This window comes from Hyalella azteca, unplaced genomic scaffold (genome assembly GCF_000764305.2).
Source record: "Hyalella azteca isolate HAZT.00-mixed unplaced genomic scaffold, Hazt_2.0.2 contig5580, whole genome shotgun sequence".
Classification (NCBI taxonomy): Eukaryota; Metazoa; Arthropoda; class Malacostraca; order Amphipoda; family Hyalellidae; genus Hyalella; species Hyalella azteca.
In genome coordinates this window covers 751,344-778,484 of record NW_025935765.1, presented here as the reverse complement: position 1 = coordinate 778,484, position 27,141 = coordinate 751,344, and the positions used below count along the sequence as shown (strand labels likewise).

Sequence of the window (27,141 nt, the reverse complement as noted above, 5' to 3'; positions counted from 1 at the left end):
CCGGCTGCCCCTGCGTTGCAGCAACCACTTGCATATAACCGTAGCACCGATCAAGACACAGGTTGGCGTGGCATTCGGTCACGCTGAGTGTGACGCGTCAGATATAACACTGACGTCCTTCGAACCATGAAGCTCGGTTACCGGCCACATTTATTATATTGCTTTAAATAAGGTTATTCTTAGGTCAAAATATTCAGTTTAGGTTCTATTTATAAATCTTAGAAATAATATCATCATGAGCAAGTACTAACAAACTGGAAACGTATGTTATGTTAATGAAGCTTAAAGTAGATGCTTCCTGATTTCGCTAAAAATGTCGCCCCAATTGATCCTGTCTTAACACCTGATGACTTTGATCAATATCCCCCACAACCTAACTCGGATATAGACAAAATACGACGCAATTATTTTCTCTTCTTTAATTTGTCCTTCCCTTCTGAATTCAACCAGAACCTGCATGCGTTCGACCAAGGCTTTTAGTGCAATTAAGGAGGGATGGGTTTAGCAAGACAACCCTCCTGTTTACTCACTTGTTTTACTTTCTTCATTCAATTTTTCCCTGCAGTTATTAACGTGGTGGATCAATTGGCTTCTGCCTTTATTGACCAAAAGACAAATCGGCTTTTGCGTTAATTTCCCTATGGATCAATTATTGGTTCTGCATAAACTGACAAATAGATCAATATTATCCTGCAATATCAATTGTCGGTAACTTATTCATCAATTGACTAATAAAACAATTAACTAGTGAACGGATTCTCGACTAATTAGTTATGGATCAATAAATTGAGCCCACACTCCAAATGAATTTTGCGGGATGGATTTAAAAACTAGAAATGTTAATCTGTTTATTCGTTTCTTTACAGATCCCCAACAAGCTCAAAGATTGAATCACAGTTTCGATTCGGGCGAGATGCGAATTTTCGCCGGTATCTGTCCAAGTTTACTCCACTCTTCCCCCATCGAAATACAATCACTTTCTTTTCTAAATGACGTCGCATGACGTAACGTACCGTCATGCCAGCCAACACTCCAGCACCCATCGTGCTCGTAATATTAGCTGCTCTGCTCATCTCCTGCAACGTCTTCTGGCTCTACACGACTCCTGACAACACGACTAGAAGTGAGTCATGTTCCACACAAATTTTAACCCCACTATCCCCTCACTACAATCCCGGTGTAACCCCACTATCCCCTCACTACAACCCCGCTGTAACCCCACAATCCCCTAACAACAACCCCGCTGTAACCCCACTATCCCCTCACTACAACCCCGCTGTAACCCAAACTCCCCCGCACCACATACCCGCTGTAACCCCACAATCCCCTCACTACAATCCCGGTGTAACCCGAACTCCCCCACACCACAGACCCGATGTAACCCCACTATCCCCTCACTACAATCCCGGTGTAACCCCACTATCCCCTCACCATAACCCCGCTGTAACCCCACTATCCCCCCACTAAAACCCCGCTGTAACCCCCGGCACATGGCAGGTGTGTGCGGACACCTCATAGACACTTGGTCGGGGTCCGCGAGGCGGTCCAAGGACGCTGTGAACGCGTCGGTGGCGGCGCTGCCGGGGGGCGTGCGGGACTACCAAGTGGTGCGCGGCAGTGGCCTCAGCGACGTGCCCTTTCCCATCCCCATCCCCAACGACACGCTGCTGCTGGGGGAGGACGTGGGGCGTGATGACGGGTGTGTTTGGGAAATGCATTTTAGTCTTGCTTTGAATTTTTTTCGATTTCTAATCTTCTCGAAAACGTTCCAATTGTATTGTTATTTTGATCTTGAAACAATTTCTATAACAATTATTATTTATTTGATTATTTTTTGATTTGATTATTTTTTCATATAAGAATATGAAAAATTCCTCCATAAAAAAATTTGACATTCCTCTCAAAAAAATAATTTTGATTATTTTTTAAATTTAATATAAATTTCGAATTTTGGATTAGTTTTTTCTGTCAATTCATTTTTTTCAGTTACACTTCACCCCACAGTAACCAACTTCAACTGGAGTCTCCTATTCCGTCCTCCAATTTACCCCTTCACATTCATCCAATTATATTTATAATTGGATGAGAAAATAATTTATTTTTTCATCATAATTATTTTTAATCCAATTTATACCCCCAGGCTGCGGCAGCGCTACCTGACCATCGGCATCGCGTCTGTATGGCGCAAGGAAGAGTACCTACACCGCACGCTGGACTCCCTCCTGAGGGAGACCTCGGGCGCCGACCAACGCGACGTCTTCATCTTCCTGCTCCTCGCTGATGCCGACGCCGATATCAGGTCGAGCCTGTAGCAGAGTTTGAGCAGGATCCCTTGGTTGAGCAGGAACCAATGTTTGAGTAGGATCCCTTGGTTAAGCGGGAACCAATGTTTAAGCAGGAATTCTTGGTTGAGCAGGAACCCTTGTTTGAGCAGGGTCCCTTGTTTGAGCAGGAACCCTTGTTTGAGCAGGAACCCTTGTTTGAGCAGGAATCCTTGAATTGGCGGTATTAAAAAAATAACAAGTACTCAAATTAAGCCTATTTCGATTTGAATGCCCTAGGTTATGTCAAAAAATTCCGGCAAGGCGAGATTGGCCTCGTTTTGATCTGTTGTATGCCCCACGGAGACCAACTTGCAACCTTCACCATGCACTAAACTATGCGTGCTGGGAATCTGTACGGACTCAGGTATCTTCCATCTTGGTTTGAACTTATCTTGACATCATTTTGAGAGTTCAGTCCAAATATATCTCTACGGCAGTGATATTCTGCTCCGCGCGATATGATCGGTCATATAAAGTGGGATAAAAAGGTCCTGAAACTCTGCGTCTATTCCCTACCGTGTACCTGATATCGACTCGCCTATGGCTCGTTCGATGCTCATTTCAAGGCAACGGTATCCTTGATACTTTAGGGAACGATTTTATCTTCTCATCGGCAATGTTATTCATATTGAATTTCACGATTGGGTCCAGGGACTCGATAAAGATGCATTTCTATTGCAAAGTCCCGTTGAAATTTATCGGTGACGAACCGGCCGCCTTTCATTCCTAATCTTTTAACATGCAAACTTTTCGAACATAGGCTTATCTAAACGTTCGGATTCATTGAGTATAGAAGCATTTTAAATGAATTTTTCATTCGTGACTATCGACGGTATCTTTTGACTGAAAATCTTTCAAGAAAATGTTGAACTCAATGCTTTACTTTCTTCATTTTTTCATTGATTTTCATTTTTTGTCATATTTTATTATGTATGTCCCCAGGCGAAATTAAAAAAAAAAACAAATTTGTTGATTGTACGAACATCAAATCACTATACAGCTTTATAAAAATGTAATAATGTCAATTACAAATTTACTCCGATCATGTATGAATTCTAACATCACCATGTCAGTGATAAAAATTGGTTGTTGTTTTTTTTTAAGTGCAAATATTTCAAATACACTTAAGCAGTTAATATTAATTTATTTTTTTTTCATTCCTGTCATTGTCAAATTGCTTTTAGTATCTCTAAATTCGATTAACTTCAATTCGCTTGCATGATACATTATTTCGCCTTCAAAGACGACTTGAGATCGCCAATTTTATATTAAATAGAAATAGACCCTTGATTTAATTACTTGTATTCTAAGTTATCACACACCCAAACAATAAGAAAGTGGTAATGACTAATTTTTCTCTTGAGTCGTGTGCTAAGTCCAAGAAAAATAATTCAAACGGAATATGTATTTACTGTGACATTATTTACGCTCATGAATTAAACGCATTTATTTCTTGTCATGTTTGAAGGCTAGCCCGCGCTCGGGCGATAGAGTCGCGGTACAGACAGCACATCACGGCGGGTGTGATACGCGTGTTACAGCCGCCAGCCGTACTCTACCCGTCCATAGACTTCACGGCCATACGTCGTACCTACAACGACTCCGTCAGCCGTGTGCAGTGGCGTACCAAGCAGGTATTGACTATAAGGATAATTTCATATAGTTTTGTTCGTATTGAGGTCCTTAAATATGTGATATATGAGGTCCTTATGCACTTGCAACATTACAATAACACTTGCAATATATGAGGTCCTTAAGCACTTGCACTATATTAGGTCCTTAAGCACTTGCAACATTACAATAACACTTGCAATATATGAGGTCCTTAAGCACTTGCACTATAGGTCCTTAAGCACCTGCAACATTACAATAACACTTGCAATATATGAGATCCTTAGGCACTTGCAACATTACAATAATTCTTGCAATATATGAGGTCCTTAGGCACTTGCAATATTACAATAACATTTGCACTGTTTGAGAGCCTTAAGCACTTGCAATATAACAATAACACTTGCAATATTTGAGGTCCTCAAGATAGAGTGCGTGTTTTAGGTTTTGTGGGACATAGTTTAATGGATTCGATTGCCGACAAGAGGTAGCAGTGGCATGCGATGGCATAGTTAGCAAAGATCTTATGGAAGGGATCAAAATCAATTATATTACTCGTGATGCTGCATGATTCTTCAACTTGAAATTTTCTAACCTCCTGCAAATCGCAATTAGTCACAACTTTCAGATCTTTAAATTAAACGCGAAATCGATTTTAATGGCGGACCATTACGACCTATATGAACATTGTGTTCTTTTTTTGAAACTGAACATCTGGATTAAGTGGTATAGATATTTATTCAGGGTTTTCATCTATGCAACTTATTTTATTCCTGTTATAACCGCACTATGCAATTAATACCGTATAAAAAAAGGATTTCAGCATTTGTAGAAGAAATTGCATATTTGCTGTATACATGTGCAGTCGACGTAGCCGATGATAGTTTAAATTCATTCATTTATCTCGCGCAATCTTGCTTTTTTACCACGTTTTTCTTTTCTCTTCGTGTCCGTCTGGCATCAAAAATTCAAACCTTAATTTAGAGCACTTCTGAAGATTCTAGCAACTTTAAATTTGCCGTGCATGAATATGCTGCCTAACAATTCAAGATTTGATCATCAGAAGTATAAAAAATACAAAAATCCTAAAAATTCAAGGTTGGGATTCGAGGTTTTTTGTCGAACATCCAGAGTTGCCAACCCTGGAAAATGATTTGAATTGCTAATATTGCTAAATTAAAAAGTAGAAAACAATTAAATATATAAAACCATTTTTAAAAATCACGTTTTTCTGGTGTTTACAAAACTAAAAACAATGAAATTAAACAAATAAAAAAAAATTTAAAAGCCACGTTTTCTTAACGGATAAAAAAGAAAAACATTTACTCTTACATAACATTACATAACATTTTACATAACTTTAATGTAACGTAAGAGTTAATGTTTTTCCTTTTTGTCCGTTAAGAAAACGTGGTTTTCAAAAAATTTTTTATTTGTTTTATTTCATTGTTTTTAGTTATGTAAACACCAGAAAAACGTGGTTTTGAAAAATGTTTTTTTTTTTTTTTCATTTATTTTGGCTCCACCTCGTGTGTTTAGAACCTAAAACTTACTTTAAGATTTTTCCGAAGATCCTTCATTTTCTATTTATTGTTTCAATTACATAAATTAACTTTTATACTCTTTCTTTAAATCTGACTATCTTATAATTCCTCATATATACATGTAACGAGTAGATATCAAAACTTAAGCTGCTGGATGCCACTCAATGACTGGACTTTATCCACCCCCAATTCATCGTGCTCCAGGTGCTGGACTTCGCTTTTCTGTTCTGGTACACGTGGGCGCGACAGCCTTCGACCTACTACCTCATCCTGGAGGACGACGTTCTTGCCGCACGTCACTTCGTCACCGCCGTGCGCGACTTCGTACGTCTCCACTCAAAGCGCGAGTGGGTCGCTCTTCAGGTGAATTCCCTTTTCAAGTGAGATCGCGCTTCAAGTTAGTTCCCCTTTCAAATGAATTCCCCCTTTCAAGTGAGTTCCATTTCAAATGAATTCCCCTTTCAAGTGAGTTCCCCTTTCGAATGAATTCCCCTTTCAAGTGAGTTCCATTTCAAATGAATTCCTCTTTCAAGTGAGTATCTCTTTCATATGAATTCCCCTTTCAAGTGAATTCCCCTTTCAAGTGAATTCCCCGTTCAAATGAATTCCCCTTTCAAGTGAGCTGCCCTTTCAAATGAATTCCCCATTCAAGTGAATTCCCCTTTCAAGTGAATTCCCCTTTCAAATGAATTCCCTTTCAAGTAAGATCGCACTTCAAGTGAGTTCCCCTTTCAAATGAATTCCCCTTTCAAGTGAGTTCCCCTTTCAAGTTAGTTCCCCTTTCTAGTGAATTCCTCTTTCAAGTGAATTCCCTTTTCAAGTGAGTTCCCCTTTCTAGTGAATTCCCCTTTCAAGTGAGTTCCCCCTTCAAGTGAATTCCCCTTTCTTGTGGATTCCTCTTTCAAGTGAATTCCCCTTTCAAGTGAATTCCCCTTTCAAGTGAGTTCCCCTTTCAAGTGAGTTCCCCTTTCAAGCGAGTTCCCTTTTCAAGTGAGTTTCCCTTTCAAGTGAGTTCCTCTTTCAAGTGAGTTCCTCTTTCAAGTGAGTTCCTCTTTCAAGTGAGTTCCCCTTTCAAGTGAGTTCCCCTTTCAAGTGAGTTCCCCTTTCAAGTGAGTTCCCCTTTCAGGTGAGTTCCCCTTTCAAGTGAATTCCCCTTTCAAGTGAGATTTAGCTTCAAGTGAGTTCGCACTTCACGTTAGTTCACGCTTCAAGTGAGTTTATGAGACTTTACTATTCATTTCCGACTTTACTATTCATCATCTAAATGATCTTCTGCCAAAATTATTTAAGATCTGGAATATTATGCGCGCATTCTTCAAAAATGTCTCAAAAAGATTCCTCCAAACGGCATTTGGTTGTCTTACATAACTGCGTTGAAGTTTAAACATCTTAATCCTTTTTTCAAGACTGAATTTATTTTCCCATAATTCTGGCCACGAAGCAGGACACGGTGTAGGGCTAATGATTTTTCAATGTTCTAGTATGAGTGTAGGACATTTCAATGACCATTGTTATTTATAAATTAGAAATACTTCAAGTGGTGATCTCCAATTACCAGTTTCATGCGTTTCCTAATTTTTCTATAAAAAGAAGTTAACAGATTCAACTTTCAAATGTGTGAATAATTTTTAGTAAATTTTACTATCCAGTTTCCCCTTCTCATCTACACAGTTATCCGGTTTCATGGGCATCGGTCAGCTGATTCGCTGCAAAGATTTGGACAGACTTGTATCGTTCTTGTTGCTGTTCTACAAAGAACATCCCGTCGACGTGCTGTTCAATCACTGGGTCTCGATGATGGTACCTCAAAAGCCTCCCAAAGACATCCCATATCGCAGGGTGCCGGGGCTATTTCAACACGTCGGCATACACTCCACTCTGGCCAACAAGACTCAGACTCTCAGAGACTCCACTTTCAGGTAATTTAGATTTTAATACAGTTTCTTTACGAACGTGAAAACTTTATAACTCTGAAAAACCACGACTTCGATGTACATGAAATCGTATCTTACATGCCAGAACTTTCATAACCTGAAACCCATGCAGCTACTCCACATTGCCACATCTTTCAGAATCATGAAACTCATCTACCACAGAATACCACAACTTTCCAAAACATGAAACGTTCTAGCTTCAGAATGTTTTAACTTCTACAAACTCGATTCAACGCCTTTATTGAAATTTGAAATTTGAAAAGGACAGAAATTTAGTAGAGAGTCTTCAAAGACGCGCAACAAGAATAGTTTCGGGCTTGAAAGGCAAGTCCTATGAGGAAAGATTAAAGATTATGATGCTTCCAAGTCTCAGGTATCGACGTCTGCGTGGGGACCTCATTGAAGTATACAAGTATACTCATGACTTATACAAGGTCCCAGAAGGATTACTAGAATTTGAAACAAGAACCAACATCGTGGTGACCTCATCGAAGTTTAAACGTTTACCTACAGTAACCTACCGTTTATACCAGGTCCCAGAAGGATTACTAGAATTTGAAACAAGAACCAACAGTCACCGACATGTGGAACAGCCTCCCTGATAGCATTGTTGACGCTCCGAGTATGAACATCTTCAAAAACAGACTAGACGAAGCTATACAGGAGCATATGTTCAGTCTTAAAATGCCTAGCAAATTACGGACCAGGCAATAAGTCCAGCAGCTATCTCAATCAATCGTCAGCTATGGAAAGATCGGGTTCCAAAGGCCGGATCCTTTGTGAATCAAGTCACGAAAAGTTCAAGAATCGGCAACAGGCCATAGGCCTATTTCTTCAACGCCGACACTTCTATTCTATTCTATTCTTCTATTCATTATTTCAGTTGAACTATTCTGTCAAGTATTGATTAAGGTTTTATTGACAATAACGACAGAAATTTACCGCTGGCGTGATGAAGTACCGTTTCTCACCGGCAGCCACTAATGAAAAATGTAGACACCCTTATATTTATTATGTTCTACATCATAAAATGTGTTGACAATGAGAACCATGGATGCTAGATCTACAATGATAACAACGTTATCGTTGTAGATCCCCTTAATATTGTCTTAACTCAAGGACATTATTTTACTCATGGATATTGCTCTAACTCGTGCATATTGTTCTAACTCATGGATATTGTTCTAACTCATGGATATTGTTCTTACTCATGGATATTGCTCTATCTCATGGATATTTTCTTACTCATGGATATTGTTCCGACTTATGGATATTGTTAAACTCAAGGATATTGTTTTACTCGTCGATATTGATCTAACTCATGAATATTGTTCTAATTCATGAATATTGTTCCAACTCAGGGATATTGTTCTAACTCACTGATATCATTCTAACTCGTGAATATTCTTATTATTAATGAACATTGTTCTAACTCATGAAAATTTTTCTTACCCATGGTATATATATTTTATTAATTTATTATCTATATTACACTTATGTTAATTCAACCATGATAAATAAATTTTTCGTCTCTAGCTTAGTCAAACGCCGCTTCTCGCACGTGAACCCCCCCGCCGAGGTAGTGACCACAATACGGCAGTACAAGTCCTTCGTCGCACCGCTCGCCTACAGCTCGGCGCCGGGACTGTTCTGGGGCGTCCCGAGGGCCGGCGATACATACGATATCGTGCTCACCACGCCACTTATCGTCACGCGTATCGTTATCATCACTGGAGCTACCGTCTCCAAAAAGAAGGTAGATTCTGTTTCCATTACGTATTTAATAGTGTTTTTTTCATTCATGGAAGTGTGTTGTTCATATTTGTTGTTAGTGTCTTATTCATGTCTAGTTCAAATGCCTATCATAGTCATTTGTAACGTTTCAAGACTACGCGATCAAATTTTTGACGGATTGTTTACTTATTTGAGTTATATCTATGAATATAATTTCGTATTTTTGAATCAATGGCTAATTATTAAATGGGGTAATCACGTCCACAATAGTTCGTTCCCCACATTTGCGATGTTTTCCAAAAAGGGCATTATTGCCGTTCAGTGAAAGAGTTAAATGTCTAATCTCATTTCAGACACGCGACAGATTGCTGTTCGGGCAGCTGCAAGTGTCGCCTTTGTTCGAACGGATGTTGTCGCCTAACCGAGCGCAGTGCAAAAATTTTGTCGCCATCCAGGAATTCAGCAACGGCGAAGTCGACGTCAAGGACATCAACGAACGTTTCGAACGCGGCATCCAATGCATCCGAGTTGTCATTGGAAGCAAACAGCGCACATGGATATCGATTTCCGAGATTGCTGTATTCACTGAAAACCCAGAAAATACAAATACGGTGTCTGATCCTGTAAAAAGAGATGAAAATAATTTAATAAAATCTGTGCCAAGTGTCAGTATTTCTTCGGCCAGTACAACGAGCTCGAAAATTTACCATGTAACCGTTTCAGCGGAAAAGTCGATCATAAAATCGATTAGTTCCAAAGCTATTAATGATTTACACATGACGATTAGTCCAACATCGATCTCAAAAACCGCCCAAGGTGATTTCAATTCTCGATTAAATTCCACTAAATCTACCAATATTACAATTTCAGTTCCTCAAGATCCAGTTGTTAGTAGTCAAAATTCAATAATCCAAGCTGGACGTGAGCCGTTCACAATATTTCCTAACAAACATAATAGTGCTGAAACGGAAGTCAATGCTTCATTTCGCGAAGAAAGAAGTGTCACAGAGTCCCTTGTAAATAAGATTGATAATAGTGTTAATAAAGTTAGTGAAAAAATCATCAATGCGTCTAGTCATGATTTCCAGCGGAAAAAGCAAATCGTTTCTGCATTGCAAAATCGAAACCTGGATTTGGAATTAGAAAAGTTACGGGTAATAAAGAAAAAACTACAAATGCAAGACTTGAATAGAATTGGCAAAACAGGAAAATATTTAGACGACCGCAGAATGCTTGAGAATTCAGTTGAAGAACTCGATGAAAATAACGATGACGCAATGATTCTCGATGAAGACCCATCGCCTGAGTCCAGGAATCGTACTGAGCGGCTGAGTCGCTTGCACGATTTGCTGGTGAGAAGCATGAGAATCTCCGACGCTGCGGACGAAACCGAGTAAACCGTTACTGTGGCCGCCCAAATTATCCTAAAATTCTGGATGCATTTAAGCCCATGAAATGCGCAGTAATTTTCAAATTGTAAAGTTAAAAGTTGAAAAAGACTTTATTTGTGGTAATTTCGCATCGTTAAACAAGTGAATTTATGCTCAGAAATTAAACCAGAACTTAGAATAGTTTTTGGTGCACTGTGTGCCGCCAAGGCGCATCATTTTACTTCATAGCAAATAGCGATTTCAGCGAACATATTTTTCATAGAACATTTTATTATGTTGAAGATAAAATTTATTATAGAAGAACATAATTTATCATAGAACATTTTGAATTTCATTGCAGGGAACTGCTGAAGAAATGACGCTCTTGCAAGTCGTCCAATCTCAATTCACAGAAGAAATAAAATGTAAAAAAATTACTTATAGAAACAGTGCAGCTTGCAAAGCAGTTCATTTTGGTTTTAGTTCAGTTTTATTATATTTTTACTGTTGTTTACTACTTGTTACTTATTTAGCTAAGATTATGAAAATATTTCAATTCTCTACTGCTAAATATCTTCCGTTCGTATATTTATTGATTATTATTAAAATATTTCGTTCTTATTATTAAAATATTTCGTTCATCTCATTATTGCCATAATTTTGTTAACCTAATTTGGATGAGCAGTATAATTGTGGGATTTAATTCACGTACGATGTAATTTTATAGCATAATTCCAAATATATAAATCATCTTTGGTAACTAAGATCAGTTTCAACTCCTGTAAAACTACGTATAAAATTGTTTGATTGGCGCATTTCTTTTTTGTTAGCAAAATTCTTCTTTCAAACTCATAAAATCCGAAACATTTCGATTTTTTTACGTGGAAACCTCTTCTTTTGTGTAAAGACATACCGATATTCTTAAAGTTCATTGAGCTCATTAGAAAAATTAGAACAAAGTAGAACAGAAAGAACAATCTCTCATAGCTGAATCCCTATTTAAGTATTTTAAAATGTGTGACTGCAATGAATGTTGAAAGTCTAAACTATTTAGTGTATTTGAATATCATGAAGGCACTTGTATGAATGTAACACTTGTAAACAATTATTTGGGCACCACGGCTGCTGGCGTCGCAGCATCTTATTTAACTGTGATATGCTAAATTCCAGAACATTCCACGAATCTCCTCTATAGACTCCTGCGTCTCGGAATAATTTTCCCGAAATGAACCGGGACAACCGGGGCGAGACGAGAAATTACGTAGAAAAAAATTACGGGACAGAGGGTAAAATTTTTAAGAACATACGAACCAGGACTAGACTTCTGTCCCGGATTTTAAAACTCGTGTCTCGGAAATTATGAAACGATACGAGACAGATAGATACAAAACGAGACATGACGCAACGAGACGAGACATGTGGGAACAAGATATTCCTTACTATACAAAAATAAAACAAAATATTCCGAACACGTGATTAAGGAATACCAAGTTAGCCTCTGATTGTTAATGAGCAGTAGCCAGTCATGAGCAGATTCGGCTACATTTATCTGCCTAACTAAATTGGTAGATAAACTAATGGGCAGATTTGACGATGTGGGGCTGAATATTTAGTGAATGATATTGATGTTGAGCTTTCAATCGCGCATGACGAGAAACATATACGAGGTCATTAGGTACGCTTAATATGGCATCATCATTAGCCGCTTAGAAGAGGGTGGAAGGGCTCTCTTTGGTCGTGCAAGTTTCACGAATCTGAAGTGGTAACTGGAAATATTTTGGGGAGCAAAGAAAAATCGAGACCCATGATGACCGAGGTATAAACCAGGCCAATTATCGTCCAAAATAGATGAATTTTAAATTTCATGTAGACCCGTTCAGAACTGACGGACTTGTAAGCTGTTCAGTTGCGTAAATTTTTTTTAAATCGAAAGCGAAATGTCGTAAAAATTTGTATTAATTCCTTTCCCTGCGCATTTCTAACAATTAATAATTTCACAATTCTCAATTTCACTCTGGCCCTTCAAATTTGCTAGATGGTCAATAGCGAAGTCATTTTACATAATAAAATACCTGAAACGTTGTAAACAGACAAAATGTTGATCAGAGAATATCTTAAACAAATAAATATAATAATTATTCTAATTATATATTAAGGACATATCATGTCTCGTTATAAAAGATTTAAATTCCGGGAAATATTAAAGCTCCTATTTTAACTGGGACGTCTCGTCTCGGTATTGTCCCGAATTCCCACCCAGTGCTGGATATCGTCCCGGTTTTTTATTGCTAACCTGGACAAACTCATCTGCTGTCTCGTCTCGAATGGGAAAAAGCACCAAACGTAGGAGTCGACTCCTATAAGATTATCCTGATATGTATAAGATAAAATGTACATTAATTTCTGAAGAAGATATAATATAAACTATCATTAATGTTGTAATGATGTCGCTCAATGTGTACAGCTTGAATGTCCAGTAGTTTAATGTGAAATGTTTTTCTATATGAAAGCACTACATAGAATGTTAAAAACATTCATGAATTAGCAGTGCAAGCGATAAATTATCACGAAGATCTCATAAAATTCTGTATTACCTTGTTGATGTAGTTAAGAGTTGCAGATTAATAGAAATATATCACTTAATGTCATCATAGATATTTTTTCAGCCGGCACGCATTAATGTTTTCGATTACATAGTTGGCTACGTTCGATCTCTGTCTGTAATGGGAGAGCATATTAATTAGCTCATTATTCTCCTTCTATTATCTACTGAAACAACGACGTCCCTGTATAATTTCTGCATTTTTTTACATTCATAATTTAAAAATTCATTTATCAACTTAGATGTGAGTTTCTCTATTTTATCACCTGCCAATATATGTACATATTTTATTTATGAGTGTTCAGAAGACTCTCAACAATTTCGGTTGTCTTTGATTCATCTATTTCTTTACCTTAGGTCTGTTTTTTTTTATCAGGATGCTCCAATTTGTTTTTTCATCGACGCTTCCCTTGTTTTATCTTTGAATAAAAAATTAAAAATGCATTTCAGCTTCCATGCTCATTAATGTCCGCTAAACTTGGTCAATATTCCAGATGTTTGTGGTCACCTGCAATTAGATACATTTTATCGGCAATGTAAAATCACCCAACTAATCTATTGGTGCGTAAGTTTCTTAAAAAAAATCCAAACAAATCATGCTTACTGTTTTTGAGACCACACGATCCGCAATTGATTGCTTGTTCAAAAATAATTTAGAAGTTGTTTCAAGTTTACTGGAGAAGTAGTTAGTCGTCAAATTTATTTTCAAATTTGGGACGAACAAAGTTTTCTTGTAGGAGTAAAACTGCCACAACGCATTAATATATGAGCCGTCCTTCTCCGTGCAATGCACGAGTGCGTGCCAGTATACAAAGATAATAATTCACACAATAATTCAAATGTTTAAAACATGTATATTACAAAATCTATTTACATGTTTTCGAAGACTGACGACATGAAAAATTTATATTCATTGCAGGGATTGCCTCAATATTTTCAACATTTCGACATGAATAATATAAAATATGTTCTATTCTGATTTTACATGTTTCCCTAAATCGTATTTTGTTCAATACGTTTTTGTTCGTAGCATTGAAAATATGAAAATTTCTATGAGTTCAACTAATAACGAAGGCAATACTAATTTTAGTTTCTAACGAAACATTTAATTGCCCTCAGATTTCTTCGCGTTGGAAATTCGGAAAAAATTTCAATATATTTTATTGTTCAATTATTTAATGTAAAGAATTTCGTAAATTTAAAATGACGCATTTCATTTACCCTTATGCGTAAATTCAACTGGGTACGCCACGTGATAGATTTTTTCTCTAAATGAGCTACCTTCTTCCTTCTCAACGATGTTCCCAACAGACCATCGCGCATTACACATTCCATGCTTTCTCCTATGCAACCATATATCAGTAAATTCTTTCATCTTCACATGTAAGATATTTACATATATGATCATCTATTATCATCACCGCAAAAATTAGATTCGAGAAATCACAGTAAAAATAAGATTCATGCTCAACATAACAGAAAACCTCATGTATAAGGAAAATTTGAAATGTCTCGGCCATTCGCAACGTCAAATTTGACTCACCAATTCAAGTGCGAAGTGCTTGCGTTTCTTCATCTGTATTTCCCTTAAGTAATTAATTTACCCTCTGGACAGTACGGCGGCGTATTGTCCAGATGGTCAATTCATTACTTAAAGGGAAATACAGATGCGGGATTGCATTTTTCAGGGAACAATTTGCATGTTTCAGGGACATACAGATGCAGGGATTGCAGTTTTCAGGTAACAATTTGCATGTTTCAGGGACATACAGATGCAGGGATTGCATTTTTCAGGGAATAATTTGCATGTTTCAGGGAAATACAGAAGCAGGAAACAGTTAGAATTCACATTGAAAAAGTCATACATGCTTTCGCACTATGAGAACAATTGTTTTTTTCTTTACGCCGGCGCGCGGTTTACTGGGATATAACATTATTATGATTTAATATTATTATGAATATCGAGTTTATTTATGAGTCATTTTTATATGTATATACATGAACGGAAAAATTAAATTAAAATAAAAATTTTGAACCATTGATAATAAAGGCTCTTAAGACTAAAGGAAATTACACAGAAGCATTAATTAATTCCTCATTAATTATTAATTATACTCAATTATTTTAAGTTTATAATTGATTTATAGCCGTACACATCTCGAAAAAAAATTGAAACAATGAACATCAAAATAATGAATATTGGCAACATGCATAAATGCACGAAAACATATCGACAAAAAGGTGGGTTAGGTTTTTTAAATATAATGACGAGTTATATTAAAAAAAACATGTTATAACCAAGATCAGGTAGCGCCAGACGTCGTCACGCCGAAACAATGACTCGCGCGGTCACGTCACAACGAAGCAGAACGCAACAGCGAAACAATTAAGTTTCGCAGGCGAACAGAAAACTACAATGAGAATTTCAACGACGAAAGCTCTCCTGAAAATATAGCGTCAGAATTCGTGTTTTTGCGAATTTTTAGGCGATTAATTTTTGATTTAACATCTAAAAATACGTTAAAAATTTACAAATATATCTGGTAAAATTGCCAAAGAAATCTGGAGATTTTGTCATTCAAACGTGTTCTAATCTTGCTTGGAAAATTTATTACAGGGGCGTCTCATTGTCCTTAAGATTCTCCTTCTTTTCATTCTTTCAATAAGTATATGAGAGCTATCTCCAGCTTGCAGAAGATTATTTTAATTTTATTATATTTCTCATCATAAATTAAACTAATAATGAATTTATACATACTTTCTTAACATATTTGAAATGTATTCATAATTTAAGAAAGTTTTCGCTAGCCCGAGGAGTACCACCACTGGAAATATATAACAAAAAGAATTTAGGTACAATTGACGTAGATCTAATCTGTTGTCCTTGATGCTCGGTGGCTTTTAGGTTTAAAGGACCCAGGTTAAAACAAAGATTTTACATTAATTCAAAAGTAATGTCAAGTCACACAGGTCGCAGGGCAAGTGAAGTGTGGAGAATGTTTGCTGGGTGAAAAAATGATATTGTTAGTTGCCGCGCTGGCGGCACAACTTAGCTGATCAATCTCAATTAGTCAGCAATTTATGCTCATAAATGCTCACCTTATTTAATAAAAAATAAGCGCCTATGCAAAATGCATTTAGAGGCATAGTTTTGATGGCAGGCCGGCGAGTTCATCATAAGTCCGAAGATGAACGCGCCCGCGCAGTTCCGGTAAAAAATACCGCCATAGTTCAGGTATTTAACTTTTTGGTATTCAATCACGAAGAGTAAAAAGTTAAGGCGGGTTAAAGCATGGGTCACTGAGAAGTAATCCGCTAATCTAAATCGATCTTTGCCTTCATTATTATTAAATCAGAGCATAATCGAGTAGCACTTTAGGTACATAGTATTCTTCGCCAAGAACGTACTACTATAACACGGTCAACCAGAAGAAGAACACTCAAAGCATCCCAAAGTGAAAAGTAAGTAATAAAACGTTGAGCACAGAAAAATAATTTCAAATTTAAATTTTATGAAACTATCTGAAAACTTAGGGGCGACAATAGCTGTAGAAATGGTCGGAACGAGAGTCAAGAATCTGTTGAAATGGACTCTGAAATGAACTAATTAATGGGGTCTGAAATGAACTGACATTTAGAGGTCTGACTAGAGTGTGTCTTCTAAAATAGAGCGAGCTCTGTCTCTTTATGGCAGTGCTCCCAGCAGCCAGGCTGGAAATTTTTCCAGCATTTTATCATTACGTGAGTGTTTACTTGCGCCTCAATGAACTTATTCCCGACAAATTTCTCTACCGCTAATAATAGCATACGTGACTCACTGATTCTTGAGCAATTAGGAAATTACTACACACGAATGTGTGTATTAGGTCCGCCTTGCCTGTCACTGCTTCTATACAACTGTGCCAAATATTAATAGTAAGCAGCACAAGAAAGCACCAGTGCCATGGTGGCGGTCCTGGTGGAGGGTTGTTTGTACAGCGTGCTCTCGTTGTTGCTGATCACTTCCTTGCACTTGGTTATTTTATTGTCTGAGAAAATCAATGTGAATAATTAGTATTTCAGATAACTTTATCTTTCAACAAAAAATATTTTTAGCCTTCAAGTCAAAAGATTGTTAACCAAAGACTGTATCTTGCAAATGCATATGATGACGTATTCGATTACTACGTAAAGAAGAAATTATATTACAGAAATTATCAGAAGTGTTAACTGTTGATTTGAAAATAGTGAAAAATGCAGGATATATCAATTTGCTCCAAGTACATGATTTAAGTTTTATATATGGGTTAATCAATAACGCAGGCGTCAGTATAACTTAAATCTAAATTTAAATGAGAATTTTATCGGATGCGCTGTAGTCCTCTGCTCATACTATAAGTATAATCATGTTTTAATACATGCATACTAATTATAATTAGGTTAGCAATCTACGGCCAAGAATGCTAACCTACTTATGACCAGTCCCCACTGAAGGTTAGAGAACTAGTGGACAAATTAAGAAAAAAACTACAATAAAATTTTATTCGTTCAAGACGTACCCGCGTATTTATTGTACAACGCATTCCATGTGCATATATGTACATTTTTATTGTTTTTTGAATTTGAGGCGTGTATACCTTTATTTACTGGTGAAATCTCAGAAGATGGCGGAAAAAGTTCCTGAATTGTCGGAGTTTGCGGACAAATTTGTTAACGACACGAGCATCGATGACAATCCTCCTCATTTCATTATGAGCCTTATGGGTAAATAATGTCATTTGCAAACCATTAATTAAATTAAATTAAATTATACCATATAAAAATTAAAGAGTGATATTGTCCAAATGTGCCTGAGGCATACCTTGTTTTTTAGGGAATCATTCTGTCATTGCACTCCCCTTAAATTATGCATCGTTTTGGGAAGAAAATGTACGTCAAGTTTTACGAAGAGAACACTATATTGAATTACTCATAAATCAAAATTAAAAGATCATATGCAAAATCTCAGATATTATTATTGAAGTCACATTAATTATTCTGAGATGAACTGAGTGAGAATATGAGCAGTATGAGCCCATTTACTCAGATGAAGTAATTGAAAGCGAAATATAAATTAAATGTTTATTTTCCTGTCTTACGTGAAACTACTACCTTATATAGAGATTAAAAGAGTAATGTTACTTCAATAAATCCAGTATAGGACAATTTAATTGAGCAATTAGTTGTTGAGAATAAAGATTAAAATAGTAATCTTACAGTGAAAGTCGAACATATGGCCAAATAATAAAGCAATTAATTGTTGAGAGATTATGAACTAAATGCAGCGGCCCGCAGGCGCGCTGCCGTGCTGCGGCGCTGTGCCGGCGCCGCAGCACGCGATGTTCCATGCAGCGCACGCCGTCTTCCTCGCCGCCTACGTCGCCCCCAACACCCGCGGCGGTCTACTCGTCATGCACGGCCTACTCATCGCAGGTAGGGTAAAATATTTTACGTTTCATTTTTAAAGTTTCATATATGATAATCAGAGTTTCATATTTTGCATATATAATAATGAATCATTATAAAGTAAGTAACGCGAACATCGCAGGTAGGTTAAAGGTGACAGGAATATGGGAACTACGGGTTTCATATAGTAAATATATAATAACCAATCAATATGAAGTATGTAACATGAAAATAAATTAATTATGAGCGGGTTTCAACAATGGCCAATACGAGCTTTGAATAAATTAATGTACCCATTCAATGAAAGCGGCTTATTACACTCTAAATTGATTATGTGAGTAATTTATTCACAATATAATTTAGTAAAGGTTTAACATCGGGCGCTTAAATATCGGTAATATCTTTTAATGTCGGTATCGCTTATAACAGTAACGCTTTAATATTATTTCCCCAACATAATATAGTAACACTTTAAGATTATATCCACAATATAATTTAGTAAACTTTTAAAATTATATTCAAGATATAAATTAGCGAAGTTTTAATATCGGGCGCTTAAGGGTTCCTGGTGTACGGGATGTGGGCGTGGAACATCGCGTGTGCACGCGACGTGTTCTCGTGGGGCTTTTCCTTCACTGTCATCAACCTGGGCCAGACCCTCTACGTGCTCTACCAGACCAGACCGGTCAAGACCGACAAGGAGCTCGAGGCGGTCTACCACACTCTCTTCAGACCCCTAAATGTCAGTTCATTTCAGACTCCACTTGTCCGTTAATTTCAGACCCCATTGATCCGTTCGTTTCAGATCCCATTTTACCGTTCATTTCAGACCCCATTTGACGGTTCATTTCAAACCCCATTTGTCCGTTCACTTCAGAACCCATTTGCTCGTTCATTTCAGACCCCATTTGTCCGTTAATTTCAGACCCCATTTGTCCGTTCACTTCAGAACCCATTTGCTCGTTCATTTCAGACCCCATTTGTCCGTTAATTTCAGGCCTTATTAGTCCGTTCATTTCAGACCCTATTTCACGGTTCATTTCAAACCCCAGTTGTCCGTTCACTTCAGAACCCATTTGCTCGTTCATTTCAAACCCTATTTCTTTGTTCATTTCAGACCCCATTTGTTAGTTCATGTATAACAAAATAATAAAGTTATTTTAAATAATTTATAGCGTGATGACAGCCGATTTTCGTAAACAAATTATTTATTTTTACAAGTATTTGTATTTTACTACGACATAGGTTGAGCGACTTGTGTTCAAGAGGCTCGTGAGCAGCGAGTGCTGTCAAGTGTCCTCACTGCACGCTGGTGAAGCCTACGCCTTAGAGGGCCTCACTAGGACTGACCGCCTCGGCCTCCTCCTTTCAGGAAAGGTTGGCCTCATCAACCCTGTATTAAACTTTACCTGGCCTCATCAACCCAGTATTAAACTTTACCTGGCCTCATTAACCCAGTATTAAACTTTACCTGGCTTCATCAACCCAGTATTAAATTTTACCTGGCCTCATTAACCCTGTATTAAACTTTACCTGGCTTCATCAACCCAGTATTAAACTTTACCTGGCTTCATCAACCCTGTATTAAACTTTACCTGGCCTCATCAACCCAGTATTAAACTTTACTTGGCTTCATCAACCCAGTATTAAATTTTACCTGGCCTCATCAACCCAGTATTAAACTTTAGCAATGGAACTTTAATCAATTTTTTATATCAGTAGTCTTCTTAAATTGCAAGTTCGCCTGGAATTCCAAATCACATAAAAGCTCGAATAAAATCATCGTATTCACGTTTTCCGTGAAGAAATGGTGAATTTACTTGGCGTTTTCCTTGCTTCTAAGTACTTGATATTTTTATTTAATTTTCCTGGGTAAACAATGGCTTCATAATTTTGCTGTACCAGCCTAAATCATGAGAATTATTAACAATCTCTTTACCAACAAAAATCAATTGCAATTGTAGTTTTAATTTACGATAAAACCGAACGTTTGATTAGTCAACAAAAGACAACAGATTAAGCGATGATATGCCTTATTTTTCGTCAAGCATTCAAGCTCAGAATTCAATAGGATTTTATTCTTTTGGAGGCTGATCCACGTTGGCAATTTGTACTAGTTTGTTTATTTATTTTGGCAGGACCAGCTCAGAAACTACAAGTTTAGGTAACGAAGCTCGCTAATAAATGTGGATAAGTACATTGAATAATCAGCCATGTCATAAAGTTTATCGCTTAATTAACATTAATTATCGCTCATATGAGACCTCATTTCATTGATCAAAAATTTAAATATGTAAAATTCAGGACAGTTAGCTTTATATAAAATATGTACAATTTAGGACCGTGAGCTTTATGTAAAATATATAAAATTCAGGACGGTTAGCATTATGTAAAATTTGTACACTTCAGGACTTAGAGTTTTATGTAAAATATGTAAAATTCAGGACTGTGAGCTTTATGTTAAATATGTACAATTTAGGACCGTGGGCTTTATGAAAAATATATAAAATTCAGGACTATGAGCTTTACGTAAAATATATAAAATTCAGGACTTAGAGCGAGTCTATAGGTGGCATAGCCGCATGGGGCGTGGCAACAAGGAGTTTACTCTAGTGCTTTATTATTTATTCACTGAGTATTTGTGTTCAATATACAGCACTAGAATCAAGTTTCAAAAATCAGAAGTTCAAATTTAAAGTTTCCTGTTTCATTAAAAGTCATATTTATTACCTAACAGAGCAAGTCTTGTTAATTCAAATGGATTTATGAAATAAAAATTTATATTCAGAAGCGAAATATGATGAACTTTACGCGTATATAATATCATCCAGCATCGAGCGAGACCACAGGTTAAACTAACAATCATTGTAATGTAATGCCTACCCGCGCTGGTCAAACAAACTTGGTTTTGACACGCAAGACGATTGCCAGAGAACGAGGCGTAAAGGCTAGACTGAGTTGCTATTGTCCGTTTAATGGGCCCTGCTCAGTCGTAGTCGTTCTTTTAATTAGTTTCCAAAATTCAATTTCGGGACTAAAATTCTAATAATAAAGTATAAGTGCCAGTTTTTAAAATATCCTAGGTCACCACGCCCTCTCAAAGAGATGAAAACCTAGATAAGTTTTAGCTATCACTCTTCACTCTAGACTCATGTGAAAATTTCTCAATGAATCAATTATAAATTGCAAACAATAATTTACAGGAGATTTCTTAAACTAAGAAAAAAAATTAGTTAAAGTTACTACTTATCTTAATTGTACTCCTACTATATTAGTCTGTTTTCAGCGAATTCTTAATAACACCTAATTTTGTATTACTTAGGTACACGGATTGCCATAAGTACAGGTAGCAGCCTATTTCTAGACTGTGATTGTAAGGTTCACTTGGAGAAGCCTTCAGTGTTTTTGATAGAATTTACCCCATATTATTACAAGTAAGGAGGAAATTAGCGAACACTTTTTATTTCTTATTTTTAGCGCATTTATTCATTTATGGAAAAAGGCGCTATTGTGCTCGCCATGTTCGTCCGTCCGTCTGTCTGTCTGTCCGTCCGTGACTTCACGTTTTTGTCGACGAAAAAATGTGCTCTCTGTCACTCACTGCAGTGAGTACTGAGTTATATTTTTTGTAAATTCGGCGCAGGTTACAGTGTCATCGGCAGGCCAGGTGCTCCATAGTGTCGGGCCAATGCAGTTCCTCGACTCGCCTGAGTTTGAATCTTCGAGGGCAGCGATCGACGACAAGTTCAAGGTAACTGCCAGCAGTTCAAGGCAACTGCCAGCGGTTCAAGGCAACTGCCAGCAGTTCAAGGCAACTGCCAGCAGTTCAAGGCAACTGCCAGCGGTTCAAGACAACTGCCAGCAGTTCAAGGCAACTGCTAAGGTAACTGCCAGCAGTTCAAGGTAACTGCCAGCAGTTCAAGGAAACTGCTAGCAGTTCAAGGTAACTGCCAGCAGCTCAAGGTAACTGCCAGCGGTTCAAGGTAACTGCCAGCAGTTCAAGGTAACTGCCAGCAGTTCAAGGTAACTGTCAGAAGTTCAAGGTAACTGCCAGCAGTTCAAGGTAACTGCCAGAAGTTCAAGGTAACTGCCAGAAGTTCAAGGTAACTGCCAGCAGTTCAAGGTAACTGCCAGCAGTTTATGACAAGTCGTGAGCCTGCAGCTTGTGTCTAAGAGGAGCTTTTCTTTGGCTCAAAGACTAGACATTCAATATTTGTTTTGCTGCGGGGATAGATAGAGAGGTATAAGTTACTTGAATTTCAAGATCAGTTTAGAATGGAGGTGGAGTGGTATGAATTACTTGTATTTTCCTGGAATCATTCATATAATACGACAGCACTCCTTCATGGATTACTATTTCAATATAAATAATTTTTTCGTTACCAACTTCATTTTCTTCGAATCAAAATCATTTATAATCTATATGTGATTTTTTTGTCATCGTTCAACATAACTAAATTTATCTTGCCATGTGCCTATTGTTTAAACATCCCCACTCTAGATGTCCATCGCATCATCTCCCTGACTTCAATTTTCTATCCCAGCACCTCAATGGATTTATATGTCCATCGTATCACAACTTCAACTCTAGATGTCGGAAATCACCCTTGCTTTTAGAAAAAGCTAGAGAAATCTGGATAGAGAAATCACCCTTGCTCTTATAGAAAGATAGAGAAATCAAGATAGAGAAATCACCCTTGCTTTTAGACGTATACAGTATGGGAAGGGTGGCCCAGTGGTTACACCAAGAGCCCACCACATGGTTCAGAGTACGAAGATTGGTGCAGCGAGACACGGGTTCTGTGCGCCAGTTTCTGGTCAGAATCGGCAAGGAGGCCGGTCGCATAAGCAAAGAAAATGTTATGCAGTGAGTTACGAGTTCAAGCCCGCAACAAGCTATGGATGTTCTGCAATGTTAAAAACTGGCGACAGGCCTATGGCCTAATAAACGCTGAAACCGATATATATATTATATATAGTATCACGTACCTCTATACAACTAGACATGGATATCCTTGTAAGTTATAACAAATTTGATTACCACTGCAACAGGTTTCCATCATAGCGGCTACAACAAGCCGCTACCTTTTCTGGAAGCGGTCCAGTTTGGAACACTTGTTTTTGAAGGACCAGCACCTGACTACCGTGTTGTCCACCCTGGTGGCCAGAGATATAACCACCAAACTTTATTGCATGAACGAGAAGGTAAGTTTGCTTGGACATCATGAATGATAACTGTGCATCGAGAGTGTGAATGATGTTTTGATAGCATGAAAAATGTTTATAAAGAAGAATGATATAGGTCACTAATCATTTGTACTCGTTTATTAATAATAAAAAACTTAGATAATCTGTCCATTCTGCACAGCATGAGAAAGGAATGCGGAGAGAATTCCGTTCACACCACTTACACAAAAATACAATGATGTTCTTGAAACATGCAAAAAATGTAATTATATGCAAGCAGCCTTCATGGAAAGATAATGGTACGCCTATATAATAGCTTATATGACTCAAAGGCCATAGCAATCAGTAATGACCTCACTCGGCGCATTCCTACATGCATGGCAAAACACATATTTTAACTTCATATAGTACTTCTTGGATCGCAAAAACGAAAATCTGATCTTCACAAAATCTTACATACATGGCGTTGGCACTGATATTTACGGCAAAAATTTTCATGACCAACATGAGGTCAAGCTTATTCCCAGTTATCTTAATATATATGGTTATATATATTTATTATTGGCAGAATTATCTATTATTATTATTATGGCAGAATTCTCTTGATTATATGCGTATTTGAATTTATGTATTCATTTATTAGAATTCATACGCATATAAAATACGCATTAATTTTTTTGAATTTATATATATTAATGTCCACAGTTATGTGATAGACTATAAATAATTCTTCGTACGCCAGATCGTAACGGAGAAAGACTCTCATATTTATTATTATAAGATGGCAGAATTATCTTGTTTATATGCGTATTTAAATTCATGTATTTACTTATTTGAATTCATACGATTATAAAATACTCATTAATTCATTCGAATTTATACATATTTTTGTCCACAATTAAATGGACTATAAATAGTTCTTTGTGCACCAGATCGTATAAACATATAAATAGTAAATATAAAATATATAAATATATAAAAAGTTCTTTGTGCACCAGATAGTAACGGAGAAAAGTTCTCACCTGGACATACGCTTATAAAATACGCATTAATTTACTTGAATTTATATATATTTATGTCCACAGTTATATGATGGACTATAAATAATTTTTCGTACACCAGATCGTAACAGAGAAAGGTTCTCACCTGGACATCAGGCTTCCCTCGCTCACCGCGTCCCTCAATCCAACCCTCGTTGTTGTGCCCCACACAGCCTCACCCTCCCTGTCCCCCGTCGGGACCACCGAAGTGAGGACCCAGCCTAACTGGTGGGTCCATACCCGTCCGAAAATATGTATTTGTTATAGGATTCTCAAGAATTTATTTATATTTTATTTTATTTATCAGTCGTTTCTGTACAAAATTATTCACGTATTAATTAATTTGTTTTTCTCCCTATGACACAAAAGAGAGTATTTTTCCTAAAATTGTAATGTAGTTGTAAATGTAATCGAAAAATTCACTTGGTATTTTCATTCTTAATCAGACTTTAATAGCACCATGGCTGCTTTCATTGGATTCATTATAATAAGAATCCCCAACCCTCCCGACAGGGGTGAGGGAGCAGCACAGAGGGCTGGTTTCCCCACGACCCCCGTGGGTGGGGGATTTGGCGCTCCCCTCGGCTACAGCAACTCATCAGCAGGTACCAAAAAAATGTTAATTACATTTTTCCGTAAAATGTTCATTAGTGTTTTTTACGCGTGACAAATTGTAATATTTATCACCTGAAAACTGGGTTCTTGGCTCAAATATCGTGCCTAATTTTTTTATATATGCGAGAATTTGAGCTCTGGCCTCTAAGTTTAATCCTCCTTTTGTAGGACAGCTTGCAAAGTTTGAACGCAAGATTAAGATGCATTTGATCATTTCAATGAAATTCAACTTAAAGGATTACTTTTAAAGTTGAGGATCAAGGTTTCAAAATTATAATGAACTTCGAGATTTTAAATGGAGCTGTTTTTTCTTCGGTAGTCATGTTAAATTATGAATAGATCGAATATTAAGGAATTGAAATCGTAAAAAATGCGATAGAATTCTATATTTTATAGTATGACTTAATTTCTTACGATAATTTGAAGAAATTTCCTAAATGGGAAAATTTGTATATTGTAACTAAAATGAAATCTACATTAAAAAAATATTCGTGGAGAAAAGTTTAAAAATAAATAATAAATATTATTATTTAACTTGATTTCCCTGCCTAACAACTCTGCTGTAAGATCAGTTTTATTTGTAGCTGAGCTGCTCTCCAGCGACGGCATCACGGCCGGCAACGGCGCACCGCCGGCCAACAAGATGGAGCATCCATTGCACTGACTCCATCGTTGTACTCATTCATGGTCCAACGATAAAAATAAATATATCGTAATAACCACATTTTAGTGAGTAGTCCCTAACCAATCATAAGAAAAATAAATATTTATGCAGTTATTTACGCCCATAATTGAATAGTCATAATAATAGAAAAAACGAAAACAAGTATTCGTTTCAGTTGTTTCATTAAATCGAAAATTACTCATATATATAAATATAATAGCAAAGAAACAGCCATGTAAATATACCTTGTTCAAGAGTTGCATCTTAGTTTAAAACTTTAAAAATATAAGCATAGTTTAAATATAAATCATAATTGTATTGATCATACTTGTTTTCTTGTTATTTTTAACTAATGGCGAAGCTGATCTCCCGAACGTTTTCTTAGAATCAATGGTGAATTTGCTTAGAATTTTCTTTATTTCTAAATTCTTTGACAACAACCTAGGATAATATAACTGACGGCGCCAAGATGTGTCTTTGTCCTGAATTTATATAATTGTATTTCCAGTAATTATGAACTGCTATAAAATAACCCATTGTGGTGTTTAGATTTGATTTTATCCCAATGATTTATCTCAGTATGAAGGTATCCACCATACGTAGTAACAATTCTATAATGGGCCCATTCCGGGCTAATGCTTGACCCATGCCGAGCTCATTGCACCCATAACGTAAACAATGTGAAAATTAGTTGGCATTATGGTATCAAAGTGTGAGCCCTATATCGCTGCCACTCCAATCCAAGTCTGCATGGTATTGACGAGTGGCTGCGACGTGGTACACGAGTTACAAGTCCAGTTAATATATTAGTGGTTCTGTGATTTATTTGACGATTACGTGGCAAAGCAAAATTTCTCTGATAATCATTGTCGGGGCAAATTTGAATGCGTTCAATGATTTAACGAACTCTGTCTCAGTATAACTTCAAATACGAAAAAAGTATGTCAGTTAGCCAATTTTTTCTAAGTTGTCCAAGATTTTGCGAAATAGTGCAATGAAATTTATTAAATAGCTATAATATATTATTCTCTGCATTCTGACGTATCATTTATTCCCGCATTCCTATTCTATCAACGCATTATATATCTAATA

General features: G+C 36.9%; 2 protein-coding genes across 2 annotated transcripts in view; both read left to right on the top strand.

Moving 5' to 3' along the window:
* The window catches only part of LOC108665683, a 28,363-nt gene extending 17,531 nt beyond the window's left edge, over positions 1 to 10,832 (top strand). Inside the window, exons 2-9 of the mRNA XM_018152460.2 lie at positions 867 to 1,123; positions 1,498 to 1,699; positions 2,141 to 2,299; positions 3,793 to 3,958; positions 5,684 to 5,842; positions 7,151 to 7,398; positions 8,950 to 9,169; positions 9,501 to 10,832. Coding sequence (XP_018007949.1) covers positions 1,018 to 1,123; positions 1,498 to 1,699; positions 2,141 to 2,299; positions 3,793 to 3,958; positions 5,684 to 5,842; positions 7,151 to 7,398; positions 8,950 to 9,169; positions 9,501 to 10,544 — 2,304 coding nt within the window. The 5' untranslated portion in view covers positions 867 to 1,017 and the 3' untranslated portion in view covers positions 10,545 to 10,832. The remainder of the gene's footprint in view (positions 1 to 866; positions 1,124 to 1,497; positions 1,700 to 2,140; positions 2,300 to 3,792; positions 3,959 to 5,683; positions 5,843 to 7,150; positions 7,399 to 8,949; positions 9,170 to 9,500) is intronic.
* Positions 10,833 to 17,762: 6,930 nt separating this feature from the next.
* Positions 17,763 to 26,205, top strand: LOC108665682 (popeye domain-containing protein 3). Its single transcript, XM_018152459.2, has 9 exons — positions 17,763 to 17,862; positions 18,433 to 18,570; positions 19,104 to 19,285; positions 19,789 to 19,920; positions 22,187 to 22,294; positions 23,596 to 23,748; positions 24,853 to 24,998; positions 25,284 to 25,375; positions 25,970 to 26,205. The coding sequence occupies exons 1-9, from the start codon at positions 17,763 to 17,765 to the stop codon at positions 26,047 to 26,049; spliced, it is 1,131 nt and encodes a 376-aa protein (XP_018007948.1). The 3' UTR covers positions 26,050 to 26,205.
* The last annotated feature ends 936 nt before the right edge of the window (positions 26,206 to 27,141 follow it).

Excerpts from the sequence above, each read along its gene's own strand:
- LOC108665682 (XM_018152459.2), top strand. The coding sequence starts at position 17,763 with ATGGCGGAAAAAGTTCCTGAATTGTCGGAGTTTGCGGACAAATTTGTT. Across the intron at positions 19,286-19,788 it reads CTCTCTTCAGACCCCTAAAT|GTTGAGCGACTTGTGTTCAA; the intron begins GTCAGTTCATTT and ends ACTACGACATAG. Across the intron at positions 24,999-25,283 it reads GTGAGGACCCAGCCTAACTG|GGGTGAGGGAGCAGCACAGA; the intron begins GTGGGTCCATAC and ends CCCTCCCGACAG.